This window comes from Sinohyriopsis cumingii, chromosome 6 (assembly GCF_028554795.1).
Source record: "Sinohyriopsis cumingii isolate HCF-2022 chromosome 6, ASM2855479v2, whole genome shotgun sequence".
NCBI classification, from domain to species: domain Eukaryota; kingdom Metazoa; phylum Mollusca; class Bivalvia; order Unionida; family Unionidae; genus Sinohyriopsis; species Sinohyriopsis cumingii.
Window position 1 is genome coordinate 165,304,588 of NC_142966.1, and position 18,620 is coordinate 165,323,207.

An 18,620-nucleotide genomic window follows, 5' to 3' on the forward strand; every position below is an offset into this window, starting at 1 on the left:
TCCTGAACTTTCCTGGATGTCAATCTTTCTGAGAACTGAAGCAAAAACCTTTTTTTATTTTATCATTAGGATACTCAGTGTCTGTATAGTACACGACTACAAAGGCATAACTTGCTATGCACCTGCGTGAGATATTAACTCATTTTATGCCTTCTGAAAAGCAAATTGGCACGAAGAAGTCTGCAATTAGAATAATGTTCCAATATATCCGAAAGGCAAAGCCGTTTCATTCAAGACAAACGCCTTCAGCAATGTTAATGTGATTCCAGGACGCAAAATGTGAGAGAAGTTTTTAGCGTGTCGGATTGACTTATTTTCTTTTGGGGTTAATTACCGGTAAACAGCGGAATCACAAAAGCGCATTTGCAACTTAAACTCTGGAGCTTGGACTCGATGACGAACCTATGCTACAACCAGAGGCAATTGTAGCTGACATCGATACCGCGGAGGTCACCTATCAGCGACCATACGTGCAATGCCAGTCCACGTAGACCCTGAAGCAATCTTGATAGTTTACTGGGCTGCATTCTCAGAAAGCTGTCTTTTATTAGCCATCGCACATCTGGAGGACGTCTACCATCCTTATGCCTCTTGGTATCTTTGGTCCGTGGTATCAGGCAAATCACTTGAGTTGATTCACAGCCGGCGAACCTAAATAATACAATTGTATAATTGCTTGTTTCAGAAATGTGTTTGTGTTCTATCATTTTTACATTATAAGTATCGGAACCAGTAATCGCTTTGATCCTAGATATCATTTTATTGAATTGTTTGTTTATTCCAGGTTTGTGTTGGTGAACCTTAGGCCGCAGCTCAGGATGATACTCAACTACGGATCCCATGACCTGATTTGTCTCCAATATCACATTATAGGTGATCGATCATTAAGTGCAACATGCAAGAAAGTGAGATTTGCTATATTTATATTGGCATATTCTGCCGCACATTTCACGTTGTCTAAGGGCAAACACACTTGCATCTACTTCTTCCAAATGCCATCGAATTTTATATATTCATACAAGAAAAGAAAGTTTCGTGCTTCTGGTTGTTCTTTAGTTATTTGTTCTTTATTTTCTAGTATCCGAGAGAACGCAATATAATCCAGATGATAACCTGTGATATTACAGCCACAACTCGTACTATACATTATACACAAGACAGTGATATGTAAGGTCACGTCAGAACTTTACTAAGTAAACAGGTTCACTATCCTCCAAATCGTAATAAAATATGTGATGTCTCTGATCGTATACAAACATTCGTCAAGCTAGTATCCTGCTGCCGTTCTTCGCGGAGTTTTACATTTATTCGTGTATGTTTTCAAGCTTAGTCTGCATGCGTGTGCGTATATGTGTTTGGAAGTCATCTGTATATCATATGATAAAGGTATTTATAGCATTGATTTGCTCATTACGCGCGCCTCGATCAGCAATTTATTAGTGTATTTTCATTTTAACTTTATCAAAATCAGAAATAGCAGTCTACTGGATACGCCAAATGTCTTCACTGTCTTCGCTTTCTTCGTCGGTCGTTACACTGTCTTCGATGTCTTTGTTGGGAATTTAAATGTCGTCATTCACCGGCGACTCAATTAACGTCATATGCCTGAATGTGCCTTGCACAAAGGCATAAAGTGGCGTTTTTCCAGCTCTTTATATTTTTCTCTTAGTTTCTTTCGTTTTCGTTCCAATGTGCTCGCTAAAACAGTTAATTTATAAAGGTGCTCCGAATTTGAAAATGTACAGACTGACGGGAGGTCGGTAGATGGGAACAAACATCGCTAAATTGTGGATATTTGAAGCTAATCAAACCCATATTTTCCATAAGAGACACTTCGATTTGGAATCTGAATACTCCAAGCTGACTAATGCTGTCCATATAGCTATTACTATAGCATGTGTAGAGATAAACATTTAGGAAAGTGGTTCCCAGCCCTCGGGTAGCGACCCGAGTCGGGTGGAAAACACTTTCTGGAGGGTCGCGAACAGTCGCCATGATCTGTTTTACGCTACAAAATGTTATCGAAATGTCAAAGGAGGTTGTGAGGCTCCAGAAATAGATTTTTACGGCCGAGGACAAACAATAATGAGAACCACTGATTCAAGATAATGTGCTAAATTAACGTTTAATATAATATATAAAGTACACAAACTGAAGTAAATTCTCAGTATGTATTATTATTATTATAATGAAAAGGAAAGATGATACATTTTAGTAAGTCAACCTTTAACTTTATATCCAGCAATTTTAGTATTAAATAGATATGTAGACAATTAGTAAGATATAAGTCTTATATAAAGGGCCATATGAGTACTGACACACATATTTAAAATTATTTTCACCCAATATATTTTTCAAAATTTATGTCAGGTGCTGTAAAACAATATTTTAAACTTAAAAACGAAGGAATCGACTAATGACACAGTATCATTTAATATGATTGCTAACGTACATGAATCTGGGATTTTAAAACCTACAAGCTGCAAATACAAGCAATGTTCATTCACGTGTGCCGTATTATATTTACAATGAATGTATATGTTATCCTCGTATGAAACACGGGGATAAAATACTGATAATTGTGAGAAAAAAAACATTCCTCATAATGCATCAACTCTTTATTTACAGCAGATGTAACATTTCCTCATCAGAGCTTTTGAGCATTTTGCTTCAGCTAGATTTTAAAATGTTACAGAAACAATGACAATACGTCTTATTTCGGCAAATCTTACCCTCAAACCATACAAGAAATTGTAACTTTGAAACCGCATATTATTAGTGTGGGGAAGGGACCAGTCGCTTTTTTAGCCATGCTACATTGATCTTCCTTGTCTAGTTATGCTGTATACTCACCTACAACTAGGAACAACTTTATGCTGGAAAGAATTTCCTTTAAGTGTCAATATTTAATATGGTTCTTAACCTATACCTCCTCTACAGTTTGTCGTTCTTTTTCTCCAAATATATCTATATAACTACGACCATGAATGTATATTCTTTTAGACAGTATCTTAACTCGCAACAAACATGGCGTCATATCTTTATAGTGACCTTTGGACAAGATAGACGACAAAATGTCCGAGTCAAAAAAAAGAAGTCTCCATATGGCAAGTAAATGTATAAACATTGAGGCAATATACCGTTACGTCAGATAAACCAAATTTATGTAGCATGCATCGTTACATACCTAGACCTGATTCGCATTTTCTCAAGGTGAATATATATTACCGTTTATAGTTTTGCTGCTGATGTCAAGTAATTACCATCTATAAAAGAGCCTCAAGTTTAGGTTATACTTACTACAACGGAGATAATTCTTTCTTCGAGCCACCCATTCCCCCGCAAAAATCAATGAAACTGTAGTTCTCTAGGACGAGTCGAGTTTATCTGGAGACATGATGTAACTTACTTCGTCCTAAATAGCATAGCACCCAGATAAATATATTTAACATGAATTGCGTGTGAATCCGCGGGAGAGACATCATATAGGTTTGATTTCATGGTAGATAATGCTAGTTAAAGAGCATGCGAAAGTCATAATAAATAAGGTCATACATTGTGTTTATTAATATCTAAATCAGATAAGCTTAGTTTATGTTTGCATCTATATTTATATATTACCTGTCATCAACTTGCAGTATCCACAAATAATTTAACATACAATGAATGGTGTCCATCTAATAAAAAATATACATTGCATAGCCTTATGTGGAGGTTAATTATTGAACTCGAAATTGGCACACATTCAGTAATGTAAGACCTCATATGTATCAATTGCCTGTTTAACTCTAGAGGCAATCAAAGTTGTCCTTATAGATGAAAATTTGATCCATATACATTTAATCTCAATTGTGTATGAGCTACATGTTATTCTTTGTTTCTTATTTCACACGTTATTCATTAACCAGGCGAAGTGCTTCCACGGAGTTTATCTGCTCTTTCTTATTAACTACCCTGCCCAAACTCACCGACATCAGCCTTATAAAATAATACTGTCGATTTATTTGGACGCCATGATTATGATTGTGATATTGCATTCGCAAATCAAATGCGTCATCTGAAGCAAAGGTATCCAAGTTTCTATGAAGAAAAAAAAACAGCTTAACAAGCACAACTATAATACTCTAACACTTGACAATTGAGTTCCACTGAAGTTAACTTGACTTCGCGAAACCATATCCAAATCATGATGGCTGGCATAACTATAAATTACATTCAAAAGAGTAATATATGTTTGTTTTTGCTTTCATTATCATGTTATTCAATTAGTTCTGTACACTGCCTATCATTTTAATGACATATTAGCAAAACAAAAAAGACTATAACATGTATATTCTTTTTAAATTATATTGCCGATACAGATATTTTGGGGTCGGAATTCTTGCTTTGTGCGAAATCTTTCAAGCCAGAATCGTGCTTCTCAAGGCAACTTCATAATCAGGGGCTCGATTAGCCTATAGTAGTTATTATGCAAAACAACAAGAGATCAAACTTGTTCCCACAATAGGTAAATGTTATTTCCCTTACCTTTTATGTAGACTACGTCATCATATTTTCCCGTCAGAATTTCAAAACATTTTCATAAACTATAAAGTATAAATGAATTAGGACTTTTGCTGCATTGCGCTTTCGTATATCAATGTGGATTCATACGGGTTAATAAACTTTAGCTCATGCCGCATCCCGGATGAAATCTCTTGAACCTATCGCTAATGTCAGACATTTATTTTCCACTCAAAATTAAGTACATACTACAAGTAGATGTAGAGCTTAAGAACATGTATATAAATTATTAATGATTTCATACCACCTTAATTTGATTTATAACTTTACTAGTCTAATCCTTAGCTAAAGCCAATAATAATAATATTAATAATAATTATAATAATAATATCACCACCAACACCAACAAATGTATACTGCAAAAAGTCATATTTTGGATCAGAATATTCATAAGATACAAAGGACATTAAATTTCTATAGTAAAAATCATTCTAATTCGACTATACAGCGTGAGTTTGGAGCAAGTGGGAACAAGGCTTGAAGGGTTGGCAACCAAGACAGCTCGTAAGAGCATTGAAATATGGAGCGTCAAAAAGCGGAATGTTAAAACTATAATTTTCAAAAATACAGAATCGAAATGTGTTAATATATGACCATAAACAAGAAATTACACAGATATACAAGAGGAGAAAATATAGAGTGAACACTATTAGGGCAAAAGGAAAAAAAAACGAGAAAACATGGCGGAGGCTCACAATGCATTAAGGAAACTAGAACTGTTCTTCAAAACAAGAAGAATTCAAACTGAAGAAGGGTCCTTTATTGAATGCAAATTCAGGAAGGTACTCAGGAATTAGACATGAGACATATACCGAGGGAAAGAGTTCCGAATACATCTACAGTAATAATAGCCCTCAAAATCACGAACCCGGACATTCTAGAAAAAATCTACTCCATCAACAGAAAAGGATACGAGGGATACATAATACGCCCAAGAGGGAAATCACCGGCTTTACAGTTTGGAGAAATAAGTATTTCTGGAGAAACTGTAATAGTTAAAGAACCAACACCCATATTAAAAAAGATCAAGAAACAGACAGGAGAATTATATCTATCGGATATCCCTATGGAAATACACCTAGAAGAAACGTTTGACCGATTCGAGAAAAAATTCGGTATAAGAGCAGAGAAATCAAGGCTGGCGACAGTTCCAGGTTTCAATATCTACAACGGTACCAGAATATTTGACGTTGAAAAAACAAAGCTAAGAGAGATCAAAAGGGCCTTCTGCCTACATGGCTTTCTGACAGAAGCTTGGTATAAGGGTTGTATATACCACAAAAAGTGCAACAGATGTGGAGAGACAGGACACACTCCACACAGATGCCCTAAAACCCAGAAAACCAGTCAACGAACACAGAACAAGTCTACACATCTACATTGGAAATCGTCCCAACTATGAGGCAACAAGGAAACAAACAACAACAACAGCAAGGGAAAACACAACAACAACAACAACAACAACAAGGGGATCAGGAACGACAGCATCAAATAGAACAAGGAAAAATAACATCACAATCACGACAACAACAAGAACCAAAACAACAAAAAGGGAAAATACAACAACAATGGCAATAACAAAGACAACAAAATGAAAAAAATGGACAAAATAAACTCCAACAACAGCAAGAAAAACAAGAGCTACAACGCACAAATCGACACGAAAAGCAAGTAAATAAGAGCTTGAAACAACAACAATAATTAGCACAAAAACAAACTCATCAACAACAACAGAAAGCACAACAAGTAACAGGAAAACCAGTAGCAGAAACATCCAAAGAACCCAACCCAACAACATCGCTAGAACAGGAAATAAACAGTGACAGATGCAAAAGGAGGGCATTTAAGAGACAAAAAAGGGAAGAAGAAGCAAAACTGAATCAAACCTACCTTCTGAAAGATGACGAATGTATTGAATAGAATATTCACCTTATGCTCAAAAAAATAAAATAAAAGAATTAAAAACAAAATTTAAACAATACTATACAAAAATATATACAGATATATTTAAAAATCATTTAAAGATAGAAAACTATAAATAAAAAAAAAATATAGCACATACAGCCACAAGTAGGGCAGGAGGGCCTCCCAAAATGGTCTGCGAGGATCAACCAGGGAGAGCACCCTCCAAAAAAAATAAATTATAATCACACTATATTCTAACATACACGATACATGTCTTTAACATAATCTTAGTTTAATTCTCATCTTAAATGAAGTATTGCTAATAAAGGCACTTATGATTCCAACAGTACTTGAAATGATATGGGTCATTGTATTAAGTAATTTCAAACAGGAAGCACAAAAATATAATTGATTAAAAGAAGCCTCAATAAGAAGTATATACATGCTGACTTGAAATGAATCTAATTCCAGTATTTACAAATGCTCGTATCCTGAAGTGTGGCAGTGAATAAATGATTAACATTAAATATATTAAATACCGTTAACATCTTGATTTTGCAAGTAAGTGCGTATGGTTGACTTTTTAATAAATAATCAGGTATAGTGGTTTTAAGAGAAACATGAATGTTTTTAATGCAGGATCTACAGAGAGGCTAAACAGAAATATTAATTTGCAGAGCACATACAACACATTAGAATACAAATATTATGTGACTTTGTCACATTTCAATATTATGATATCTCATGTAGTTTATGCAGACAGTGACCATTGGCGAACGCTGCATTTGTATATCAGACATTAAATATGCCATACAAGAGATTATGTTTATTCGTATTAAATCGTTAAAAAAAGACGAAAGCCCTCTAGCAACATTGATTATCAATGGATGGAAATTAATTTTACTTTACCAAATCATGAACGGAAAATTTTATTTACAAAAATGTAAAAATGATAACATTTGTAACCAAAATAACTATTTTACTCAATATATCTTCGTGTCCCTCTAGTATCTATATCTCAAGTCAAGTGTAAGAAAATACAAGTCATCAATGATTGGGTACTTCAGTAAAGAAATATCATTTATTTCATTCCTACTTTAAAAGCCTGATAGTATCATCACACTATTTCCATTCTTCCATATATGGTGGAACACGATAAAGAAAAGAACTTTGTATGTGTTCTAAAATATAATACAATGTACACAAACATTTTAAACTGATATAAAATGATAGCTAATTGTGAATATAATAATCTATAAATAAGTATACCTCCTTGACGGTATGTAATATAGGTAATTATGAATGTAATAATCTATAAATAAATACAAGGTCTCGACAGTATTTAACTTTGCTTTCGACTTTTCAATAAAAGTCAGTGGTTTTCATTTAAACACAAGTTAGCATGAAAGAGAAATAAACGGCAGAGTTAAACTATATTGAAATTGAAAAGTGAAAATGAGAGATTATTATAGCTGATTTCAACTTCTATAAAAGTTTGCAGGATGTTGTATAATTTTGATTTATTATGAACTTTGTGAGCATTACAATTTCTTTTCCATATAAACATTCAGGTTAAACAAAATCGGACTTCTAAAGTGTACAATAAGAAATAAAATTATGTTTTGATATACAATTAGCCTGCATATTTGTGTCCATTTTAAGGAGTGTAACGTGTGAAACGACGGTGTAATAAATCTCTAGTAATTTCGAATCATGTAATTTTACTCAGACATTTAACTAGTATTAAATCTATCAGCGTTCAGCACACGATGATACAAAGTAGAAAAATAAATAAAATACAAGTCATAGGCGAAAGCACTAAATAAACAACAAGTCGGGCATGACCTTGAATTTATTTTTAATGGCATTTCTTTAGTAGATGCGTACATCCATGCATGATCGATAACGGGCGTATAATACCCTCCGTCGTGCCTATTAAGGTATACAGCTTAGGTCACATATCAAATGGGTGGAAACAGCCTTTTGTCAAGCCTTTAAGCATTATTTTGGGTTATTAACTGCCTAATTAATACCACGGTGCCCGTCTCAAATAACAATGGCACCGATACATGTTATCATGCGTAGATATAATTATGAGAGGTTTACTGACAACTGCAGATGGGACAAAATTACTTGCCTATATATTGATAAAAGTGCAAATCATCTGAAACGACGTATTCGAAGACTGTTCAACATTAGCATGATTCTGAGTTGCAATATTGCAATGCGAACTGATTTTTTACTTTCAAATAGAACTGCGTATTTACTGATAGGTTCAAGTTTCAAAACCCACTGTTTTCAAAAACGGAAAGAAAATAAAAGTAATCAACTTACTTTACGATAAATATTTTATGTCACTGTCATCAAATGATTACTAGACATATTTATGTTGACCTAATCACCCCAAACACCCTCATTGACAAGCAATTAAAGCGTCATTGAATCAATAACAGCGTGTAGATAGTGACGTACTATAGCTGAAAGCGAATGTTACGACTATGATACTAAAACATGCATAGTACAATTTTCTATGACACAATATTCAAGCAGCACCTATTGATTTTTCATGGATTTAGCGTCTTTATTGTTGAATTAAAGAGACGCAGAATACTGAAGACGTTTGATTTACTAATATTATTTTCTAGAATTACAATAATTGATATCACAACGATATTGAACTAAATGCGAAATGAAAATGTTCCAAGGCAATTCTGGCTATAGTCCCGACCTTTTCTTATTGGAAGACATTTTTAGCTAGCATCTGTTTATATCTTTAACATGGGATTCCTGAGAAACGTACCCCTGGATTGATCAATCAGAGTAACCTCGACTCATTCATGCGAGAATCGACGATACTTGCTGCGGGTAACAAGATTGAGGCTATTGTCTTGTAACGAAATTAATTTCTCAACAACAATTTGGAGAAATAAAATAACGACATATTGCCAATATGAGATCCATAGACACACGCATGATGAAAGCTCGCTTCTGGTTACCTCATTTTGTATTTATGCCACGTATTGCTTTCAAAGAGAAGACAAGATATAGTAATAGGCCCAGTGCAAATGCGTTAGGTCGATATTACCATACTCTACTTCATAAGCCAGTGTTGAGATAAAATGTTCCTTTCATGCAGGACTATTTTGTTAAGTTTATACGATAATGGGTGAGCATGAACATGCCCCAGTTAGTACTTTTTTCTTTTTAAATGTAGTCTCTACTCAAGAATTGGAACATCATAATGAAGGTTTCCTTATAAAGCACAAACTATTCTGTAAAAGAAAATATTATCTGCTAATGATGAAATCTACACAATGTCTGTTACTTTTCTCAGAGAAGCAGATATTGTTTGTAATTCAGGTCAATTATCTGCACTACATTAATTTCTTATATGATTTTAACGCTTTCACTAGAAATGGAGTATTTAAAGCTAAAAAAATTCAACAGAGTATAGTTGAATTACTTGCATTGTAATCTTTAAGCATTTAAACATAAATGTATTATAATAAAGATGGAAGACTCTCTAACTGAATTAGGTCACGTGCATAATCTAATGTTTGTTCTATCCAGCTCATTGTATTACTCTAACATTACGAGACATACTAGACGAAATGTCCTGGGATAGGTGTTGCTCGTAATAATAGTTTTTCGTAATAACCAAGCTATTTGTGGGTGGGTTTTACAGTATTAAAATAAAAATCCAGCGAATACGTAATTTTCCACAATTCACAACATATTTAACTAATTGGACAATACCCACAGGCCAGCCACTTTTTCAAAATATACTTGTTATGGCCCACATTACTGTACCCTCATCATAACACTTTTTTGTCATTAAGTTATGAAAGTAATTGAAAGTAAAATAATATAAAAAGTTAACAATGCCCTGATAACAAAAGTGAACTCCTTTTCTAATCATCGTTTAACTCCTTGGGGACATAATCAATCATGAATGACAGCTTTACTAGAGTAAAAGAGTCCGCACCGGCTGGTATTAGAGTTAGACGCATGACATAATGTCTAGGGTATGCACAGTTCCCGTAAGGAAGGACAAGAATATATATTCCAAAAAAAAGTCTGGCTTCATACAAAAGCTTTACGTCGTGATTAGTTCAACATGTTTGTAAAAAAATTATAAATGTTTAAAACGTGGGAATTTAATTTTTCGGCAGTGTCATATTGCAGTATATTTACATTTGTTGCTGAGTCTTCTAAAAGCGCAACCTAAGCAAACACTACGGGTCTGTTTAACCTATAGGAGGCTACTGAACGTTATATACCATCACAAAAATATTGCAATAACTAAAATAGAGCGTAAAGTGAAGTAATAAATAGTGTCATGTTGTGGAAAAGTTGGAGTATGTTTCCAGAGTCTTCATGTAATGCAGTATGCACTCGTAGCAAAACTGGAATTGTTCCTACATAAAGAAAGAAAAGAAAATGAATTAATGCGTACATATAAAGAAGTGAAGCAGGAGCAAACCAGTTGGCGTTATTTCACAGACTCGATGGCTCGTTTGGATCATTGAATAATATATAATCACAGTGTCCCCAAACATGTATCATTAAAAATAGTTCGTATTCAACCTGCTTCTAATACACTATTTAGCCTCACTTGAACAAAACATTAAATTGCAACGTTAACTATTGATTGAATATCATCTATCAAAACGATTCCGCGCATAACACAATAGAAAGTGACTACCCGGCATTTGCGTAAATGTACGGATAAGTAAGGACTGATTCTTACGTAGTTTGGTATGATTTGTTGACGTATCGCCCTCGACCTTTTGATGGTTTGGGTAATTGCCACGTCTCTCTCTACTTTTAGTCTCTCTATAACCGTGGATATCACACAGTACAATCCGCTTCTCTGTACACCGTTTCTATAGACAGACATGTACATATTTTAACACCACTAACATTGGACCATGATGATGGTAAATGGAATGATCCTGCACCGATTTCCGGGCTTTTACTGATAAATTATATACTTATTAATAGCGAAAAAAATGACGTTTACATTATAAGATAAAAACAAAAAAAAATGATATTAAATTAATTGTGCATGTTAGAGGAAAATTATAAAGATACCACGAATGGCGTTCTTAATTTCAGTAAGCCAATTACATATTGTATGTATAAACATATATCAGTCTATATCGCAATATGAAGTGGTACATAACATTGATAATGCAGATATACAAGTAAATCGGTCCAATATTTAATTGTTACATTATGTATACTCCAGGACTTTAAGCATCGATTTTAGAGAAAATAAATCATATAAATCATACGGTGGGAAAGAGTGATCCTTTATATTTATATGGTACTTTTAGACATGTTAGTTGGTAGCATCAAGACGCAATATATATATATGAAGCAAATCAGTTCAGATAGTTTGCAATGCAGCAAGATTATTAAAGTTATTGATTCAGATGAAATTATACCTGGATCAATCTTTCACAAATTTTTCATTTAGTCATGACGCAAAATGCATATAGTTTTAGATTTTAATAACGTGTTAGATTCATGGCTTGATGGAACGTACAGGCAGTGTACAACAACAGGTTTGGCTTCCGTTTCCTTTTGCCATGTTTCAACGTCACACAAAAGCTGTAGGAATGAGTCAGTGCTTCCGGGGACATTCGAATTTTCAGCCCAGTTTGTAAATTGGAATTGTTTCACGAGCCTGTCATGCTCTTCCTGAAAGTATGTATACGTAAGGTAGTTTATTTTCAGATATAATAACCTTATGCCTAGGCCTGAACCATGTAATAATGTCATAGTACACCAATGTTTTCATGGGACATAGCTACATGATATGTTTAGTAAATACATGTTTGAATCACATAATAAGCCACGATCTCGCTTCGTACATTCATAATTACTGAAAAAGATAAAATGATTTGAAACAGGTTTTACAGCTAACTAATTTTCAAGTGTAATAAAATATACAAGACGTATAAAGTCTATGTATATATCTAGTTTCAAGTAATTAATACTACTACTACTACTAATAATAATAATAATAATAATATTAATAATAATAATAATAATAATAATAATAATAATAATAATGATAATAATAATAATAATAATAATGACGATGATGAGGATAAGGATCCTGTTTTGGACATGGTACCTGAGACGACATACTAACGCGCCTAGCTGGACCTGAATTTCTAGTCAGCTGGTATGTCCAGTTAAACAAATCGTGACTCTGTTAATATGGATTCAGACAAATTAAAAAAGCGAATACGGTTGATATTAGAGAACGAATGTCAAGGTAAGAGTGTTCCGGTCCAGGTATCCGAGACCATGGACCGCTCCTTTGGCCTAGTGGTTAGGGCGTACTCCTCGGATGCGGGAGGTGGCTGGGTCGAACCCGGCCAAGTCATTCCAAAGACTTATAAAAATGGATCTATGCGCTCAGTATTAAGAGGTGATTATTAAAATTAGTCAGCCTGGGGTCGGGATAGTGTGACTGGGTGGAACATCATGCTACATATCTACGGCATGATGCCCAACTTCTACACATCACTAATAACTGCCACACGGCAGACATATTAGTGATATGAATGAAAATTGTTTAAGGTTAGGTTAAAAATCCAAATCACACACACATACACAACATGCCTAGATGGATTGAATCTTTTTTAGTGATATTTGAACCTGACTGCAATACATTCGAATCAGGGTTTAGTCACAAAATCGACATTTTAGTTTTTTCTCCCTTGCGTAATATTATTCTAAATTATATGACTGTAAAACACTTCTGCCTTCGTTCAACTCATACTAGCTTAGCATCTTAAAATAAGTAACAGAAAAGAGTGACAAGCAACAAACTTAGTAAAATTCCACAAATAATCTATCTAAAATACAAAGTGAACATCAAAAAGAGAACTTTGGGTATTGTGAACTAAATCCCAAAGAAGTATAGAATTACAGACACAAGCCCTAAAAATATAAGTTCTGAATAAACTTTAGTTAGAAACTATATTAAATTCAAGGCTGAAAGAATTGATGTGTGTGTTTTGTGTTGTGCCCTGTAACGTGGCATTCTACTAGCAGTCCTTTGTTGAAACAGTAATATAATTCCATGTGTGAATTTACTAAAGGTCCCAGTGAATGTCTTTGTCCAAGAATTGTATTTTATGGGCACTCTGTATTTCCTGAGACAAATCACTTGAATTAATTAATCTGAAGAAAGATATTCCAGGCCAAATGAACTACAAAGTGTTGACACTAAAGAAACTTAAGTAATTACATTAAATTATATTCGATTTAGTTCAAAGTGTCGGCTGCTGATGATTTGATTCATAAGAAGGTCGAAAGTGTTTCAGCGTTCAGGAAACAAAACTCCTTCAACGCCCCTAATACATATCCTACGTCAATATGAAGGCAAAAATAAAGGTATACTGTCAAAGGTGTATGTCATAATTATCAAATATTTTGCAACTGAGCATGCAAACAATTCGACTTTGTTTCAAATTCCGTATGTTCTGAGTCTCTATAGTAGAATATGAGCAAATATTTAGTTTCTCAACTGTTCATCTACTTCCTTTATTATGAAAGGGTTTAATTGCAATTATATAGATGCAACAATTTTCGCAATCCCCAATCTCCGCTAACAGAAATAAGATAACAATTCACAAATTTTCTCCACATTTCCACGCCACATCGATATTATTTCAAGCTTTCATATTTTTCGCTCTAACGATAACGATGGACATGCAAACAACATGAAGTTGGATGATTGTTTATTTTTATATAAAATTATAAAATGCAAATGCTTTCCTGAACCAGCTATATATTTTTCCTAAGGAATAAGAATAAAATATAAACTAAATTGGAAGAAGAACACAATCATAACAACTGTACACTTTAAGACCATCCCTGTATGTGTGATAGAAATTGCAAGTCTCTTGAATGATGAAATATGATTTCCGAAGTAAAATCTTAATGAGACTAATTCACTTACGATTTTAAACACGATCATATATTACAAAAGGTGTTTTCTTTAACAAATTCCACTGGGCTGAGAACAGATACCTTTATCAAGTTACTCCGAAACCACTGATTGGAGCGAAGGCGTAAACATGCAGCAAATTAACTAAGACAGACATAATATCGACAGCGATATCATGTATGTACCCGACAATTTTTAAAATGGTCTTACCCCGATAAGGGAGAATGACAGAGTACGCTCAATGTAGTCCTTGCATTTTTCTTGACTTCTTAGTCTTACAGAGAAAGGTCCATGCTTCGCTTCACCTTCTCTCGGCCAATAGATTCCAATCTGAAAAAATTCAAATTCTTTCTTCAAGTTAATTAAACCATAACAAAAAAAATCATTTGTTAAATCAAAAGGCAAAATTGTCCATCATTCGTCATTCGCTTCAAAGAATCGAAAAAGTACTTATAGTATTACCAGCCGTTTATAAGTTTCAAGTTGTATTTATCCTTTAAATACATAATATAACATTTTTTAAGAAAATCCTTGAATGTAAATAAGCCCCAAATGTCTTAGAATAGTTCGAATTCAACTAATTGTAGTACATTACAGATGCGTGATCGTGATTGAAAAGAATCAAGCAAGTAATATTATTAGATGCTCACCAAGACAGTTAAATGTTTCACTAATTTTGCAACATGATATAAGAAAGATCGAATCGCATACTTCTCTACTTTATCGGAAATGTGATTTACTGAATTTGAGAACATATTTAAACAACAAAAATCCAGTCCTAACCGACCAAGTAAGGAAGATTAGTTCATGATAATGCTTAAACGTTCTTGTCATATCTAATATTGTATTATGTCATCATCTAATAAGGTTGATGTATATGAATAATGATTTATTGATGTGCAATGTAGCTCTTTCCATGAACACATTTGTTGCTGAATACGTTTTGTTCGAATTCAGTGAATTTTAGGTCCGTTATAAGTGAAGACAATGTGTTTGGTGTATTATACACTTTTCTACAAACAAAATTATATTTTATCCTGAAATCGTTCCTAGGTAGAAGTATATCTGACAATACCTGAATTGCACTATCATCACATTTGGAAAATTAAACTTCAAAACATCTTGCACTTTATGCACTTATTGTCATGCATGACCATGTATATATGTCTTAATACGTTTTTTTATTCTGCAATAGTTCTTGTGGGAGTTTATAAATATGGAAATAAGCTATGAAGTAAGTTTTTGCACTACTATTATTGGCATGTGACAAAACAATATAATATAATCCTTCTATGGTGTGTCATTTTAAATCATATGGTTATTGGAATGCGAGTATATATAACTTTATGTTGCGTATTAAGATCAGTACATAATAATACTAACTAATTTAAGACATTTTGCCGTCAAAGTTCATCTGAATGAACTGTAATCAACGCAGTCAAATTCATCCTGGGATTATTTATTTAAACATCATTGTTCATTAATAAGTTGTGTCTTTCTGGCAGATAATAATGAACTATACCCTGAGGTAAGTATCCAGGTTGATGGTTTACCTCATAATAACATACACCGGCTTAGAAACGTCACCCAAATCCAAGTTAATTTTCACTTTTTTACTATGAGCTGCCTTATGTGACTGTATTAAAATGTCATGTTCATAAACCTTGCTTGTGTACTATGAAATGGTATCACCGTACATTGTCTGTCTTGGAACTCTCTGAGTTGAACATGATGATCGTCTTTATTGCAAAATCGTTGATCATCCTCCAGAAGTCAATAACGGTGTCGGTGAGAGGCATCTGGGTCATAATGAATGCATTTCTTTGTTTGTGACTCTAGAATGATAAACGGATTTTTAATAATGCAAACAGAAAACGTCGGTCGCCTAATGCTCTATATTGATACGATATTAGTTATTGTGTATGTGTACAGATATAATTTCTTAAAGCAATACTTTTTTAGACACAGAAAGCCTTGCTGCAGACAGATATAAGAGCGTTTATATCAGTATAACTAGTGGAATAGCTTAAGCTACAGCATTAAGAAGGCAAAGTTTGTAAAATTAATTATTTATTTTGAATACATGTAATGACATACTCACTGGTAGTGCAACCGCGTTGATGTAATCATTTCTTCCCGAGACTGGTGTATTGAGATAAATTCTGTGTCGGTCAGCTGAAAAGTAAATTTTCGATATATTTAAACTCAAGTCATATTGTTCCAATTTATTCTCTGTTTTCAGATTAAATTTAATTACAGAATGACAATGTGAATGGTACACACAAAATATTATTAAAAGATTAAGATATGGAATGGAACAGAGTGAATTTCAATTTAGCCCATACATCGTATTGTTACAACATTATGTTTATTTGCGGTTAAAGATTCATTCAAAATATGCTTACAACACCACAGACGAAACATATTAGTAGACACAGTTTAGGCATATAAAATGTTCATGAGAACAAAATAGTTCCCTTGTCAGTAAGTTATGATGCCTTGATTAAACAATGTATTTCTGGAACAAAACAAAAATTAGGTAGTAGCAAAATAGAAAGATCATCCCAAGTTACACTTTGCAAAATCATCTTTTATAAAGTTAAGTGTGTCCTTTTCTGTTCTCGAGATTCGAAAGAATTTTTGGAATGTCAATGAATTATAGTAAAAGTCACAGGTAGTCATAGTCAACAGATTTGCTTGTGTTTGGGATGTATCTCTTTTTTCCCCTTGTATCCTTGTCTTATACGAGATGTTTGTTTAGTGAAACGCTTGTAACTAATAGATCACAATCGCGTGACCAAGAGGTTTCAGTTCTTAACGGATAATATCTTTTTGTGATTCATTTAGTTTTTTTTTTCTAATTTAAATTTATGTAGATAATTTGCCTTTTTTGTTGCTTTCTGGTTTCTAAAAAGTGTAGACACTCAAATGGTGTGTGGATGTATTTGAATTTGTGATATGGCCAGTTTTAATACAACTTACATGATTATTCTGTAAATCTAGCTAAATAAAATGATTTTGGAATATAACGGTATGTCAGTGGAATGTAACAAATTACCGGGTAAAATATTGTCATGTCTATTTTTGGTTCTATTTTCGATATGCTTGGCAGCAGTGAACTCGTCTTCATTTGAATTCCTTTCCTCTCCTTCTTTGTCATCCCTTTTGATAGTAGCGTACACTGCCTCGTGGTTTGCAACTTCATTTTGCAACCTCTGTAAGACAAGGAAAGTTACGGTCTCCTTATTATGCGAACTCTCAACTATGATAAGAACAATTGTCACAAATATATTTCACTGGTTATGGTCTGATTTGTTCAAACGTGTTTATTTTCTTTAGTTCATTGGTTAAAATATTATTTAAATAAGAAATTATAAAGTTAAAATTTACAAGATGTTCTATCTGCTGCTGCAAAACCTGAATATTCTACTTTGCAACATGTTCATGCACGCAAACATATCATTAATGCTTGATAAACGTATCTTCATATTCGTTTTGTAACCGGCTATGTATAATAATTTTCATATTTTCTACGAAATTTTTTAATTTTCTAGGAATCAAATTGAAATGATGACAATGATCTAATAACGCATATTCCTAATCTGCATTGTAATGTCTTACAGCTGTCAAGAAGCAAAATATGATGAGTAAGATGTTAATTATAAAGATACAGATAAGATTACCATATTTTTATAGCCGTATTTTTATATAGTGTTCGATAATCTTTCTGTCTCAGGTAACATCGATAACATCCAAAATACACTTGAACAATTTTGATATTTATCATTAATGTTTTCAATTTTGAGATTTAGATTTAATCTTTAAAACAAAATATTGGAGGCGGATTTTTAATAACATTGAAATAATCCTTAATCAAACAGAAACCAGTACAAAGCCTCAACCTCGTATTCAAGTTGCAACTTAAATTTCCGGTTCTCAGGATCAAATTCCAATAGCTCACTGTAAACTTTAGGAAAGTTATCTGATGTAGTCGCCGTCCCAGACAGCATCAAAGCCTCCATCAAGGCCTCATGCAAGAATAGGTACTGCTCCTGGAATCAAAGTAACGTAACTTCTTACCGGAATTTAAACTGTTATATGAAAAGATAATTCATAAGGATTAATCAGTACTTTCTAACTTCAAGTATATCAAAACAATATTTACTCACTGTGGCAGAGA

General features: G+C 33.4%; 1 protein-coding gene across 2 annotated transcripts in view; it reads right to left on the bottom strand.

Moving 5' to 3' along the window:
- Positions 1-2,603: 2,603 nt before the first annotated feature.
- Positions 2,604-18,620, bottom strand: part of LOC149798465 (uncharacterized) — a 175,605-nt gene continuing 159,588 nt past the window's right edge. For both annotated transcript variants that reach the window (XM_089963657.1, XM_089963659.1), the window contains exons 23-30: positions 18,343-18,492; positions 17,499-17,655; positions 16,542-16,615; positions 16,138-16,275; positions 14,651-14,770; positions 12,020-12,174; positions 11,219-11,354; positions 2,604-10,886 (exon numbers count right to left, since the gene is read on the bottom strand). In XM_089963657.1, coding sequence (XP_089819783.1) covers positions 10,806-10,886; positions 11,219-11,354; positions 12,020-12,174; positions 14,651-14,770; positions 16,138-16,275; positions 16,542-16,615; positions 17,499-17,655; positions 18,343-18,492 — 1,011 coding nt within the window. In that variant the 3' untranslated portion in view covers positions 2,604-10,805. The remainder of the gene's footprint in view (positions 10,887-11,218; positions 11,355-12,019; positions 12,175-14,650; positions 14,771-16,137; positions 16,276-16,541; positions 16,616-17,498; positions 17,656-18,342; positions 18,493-18,620) is intronic.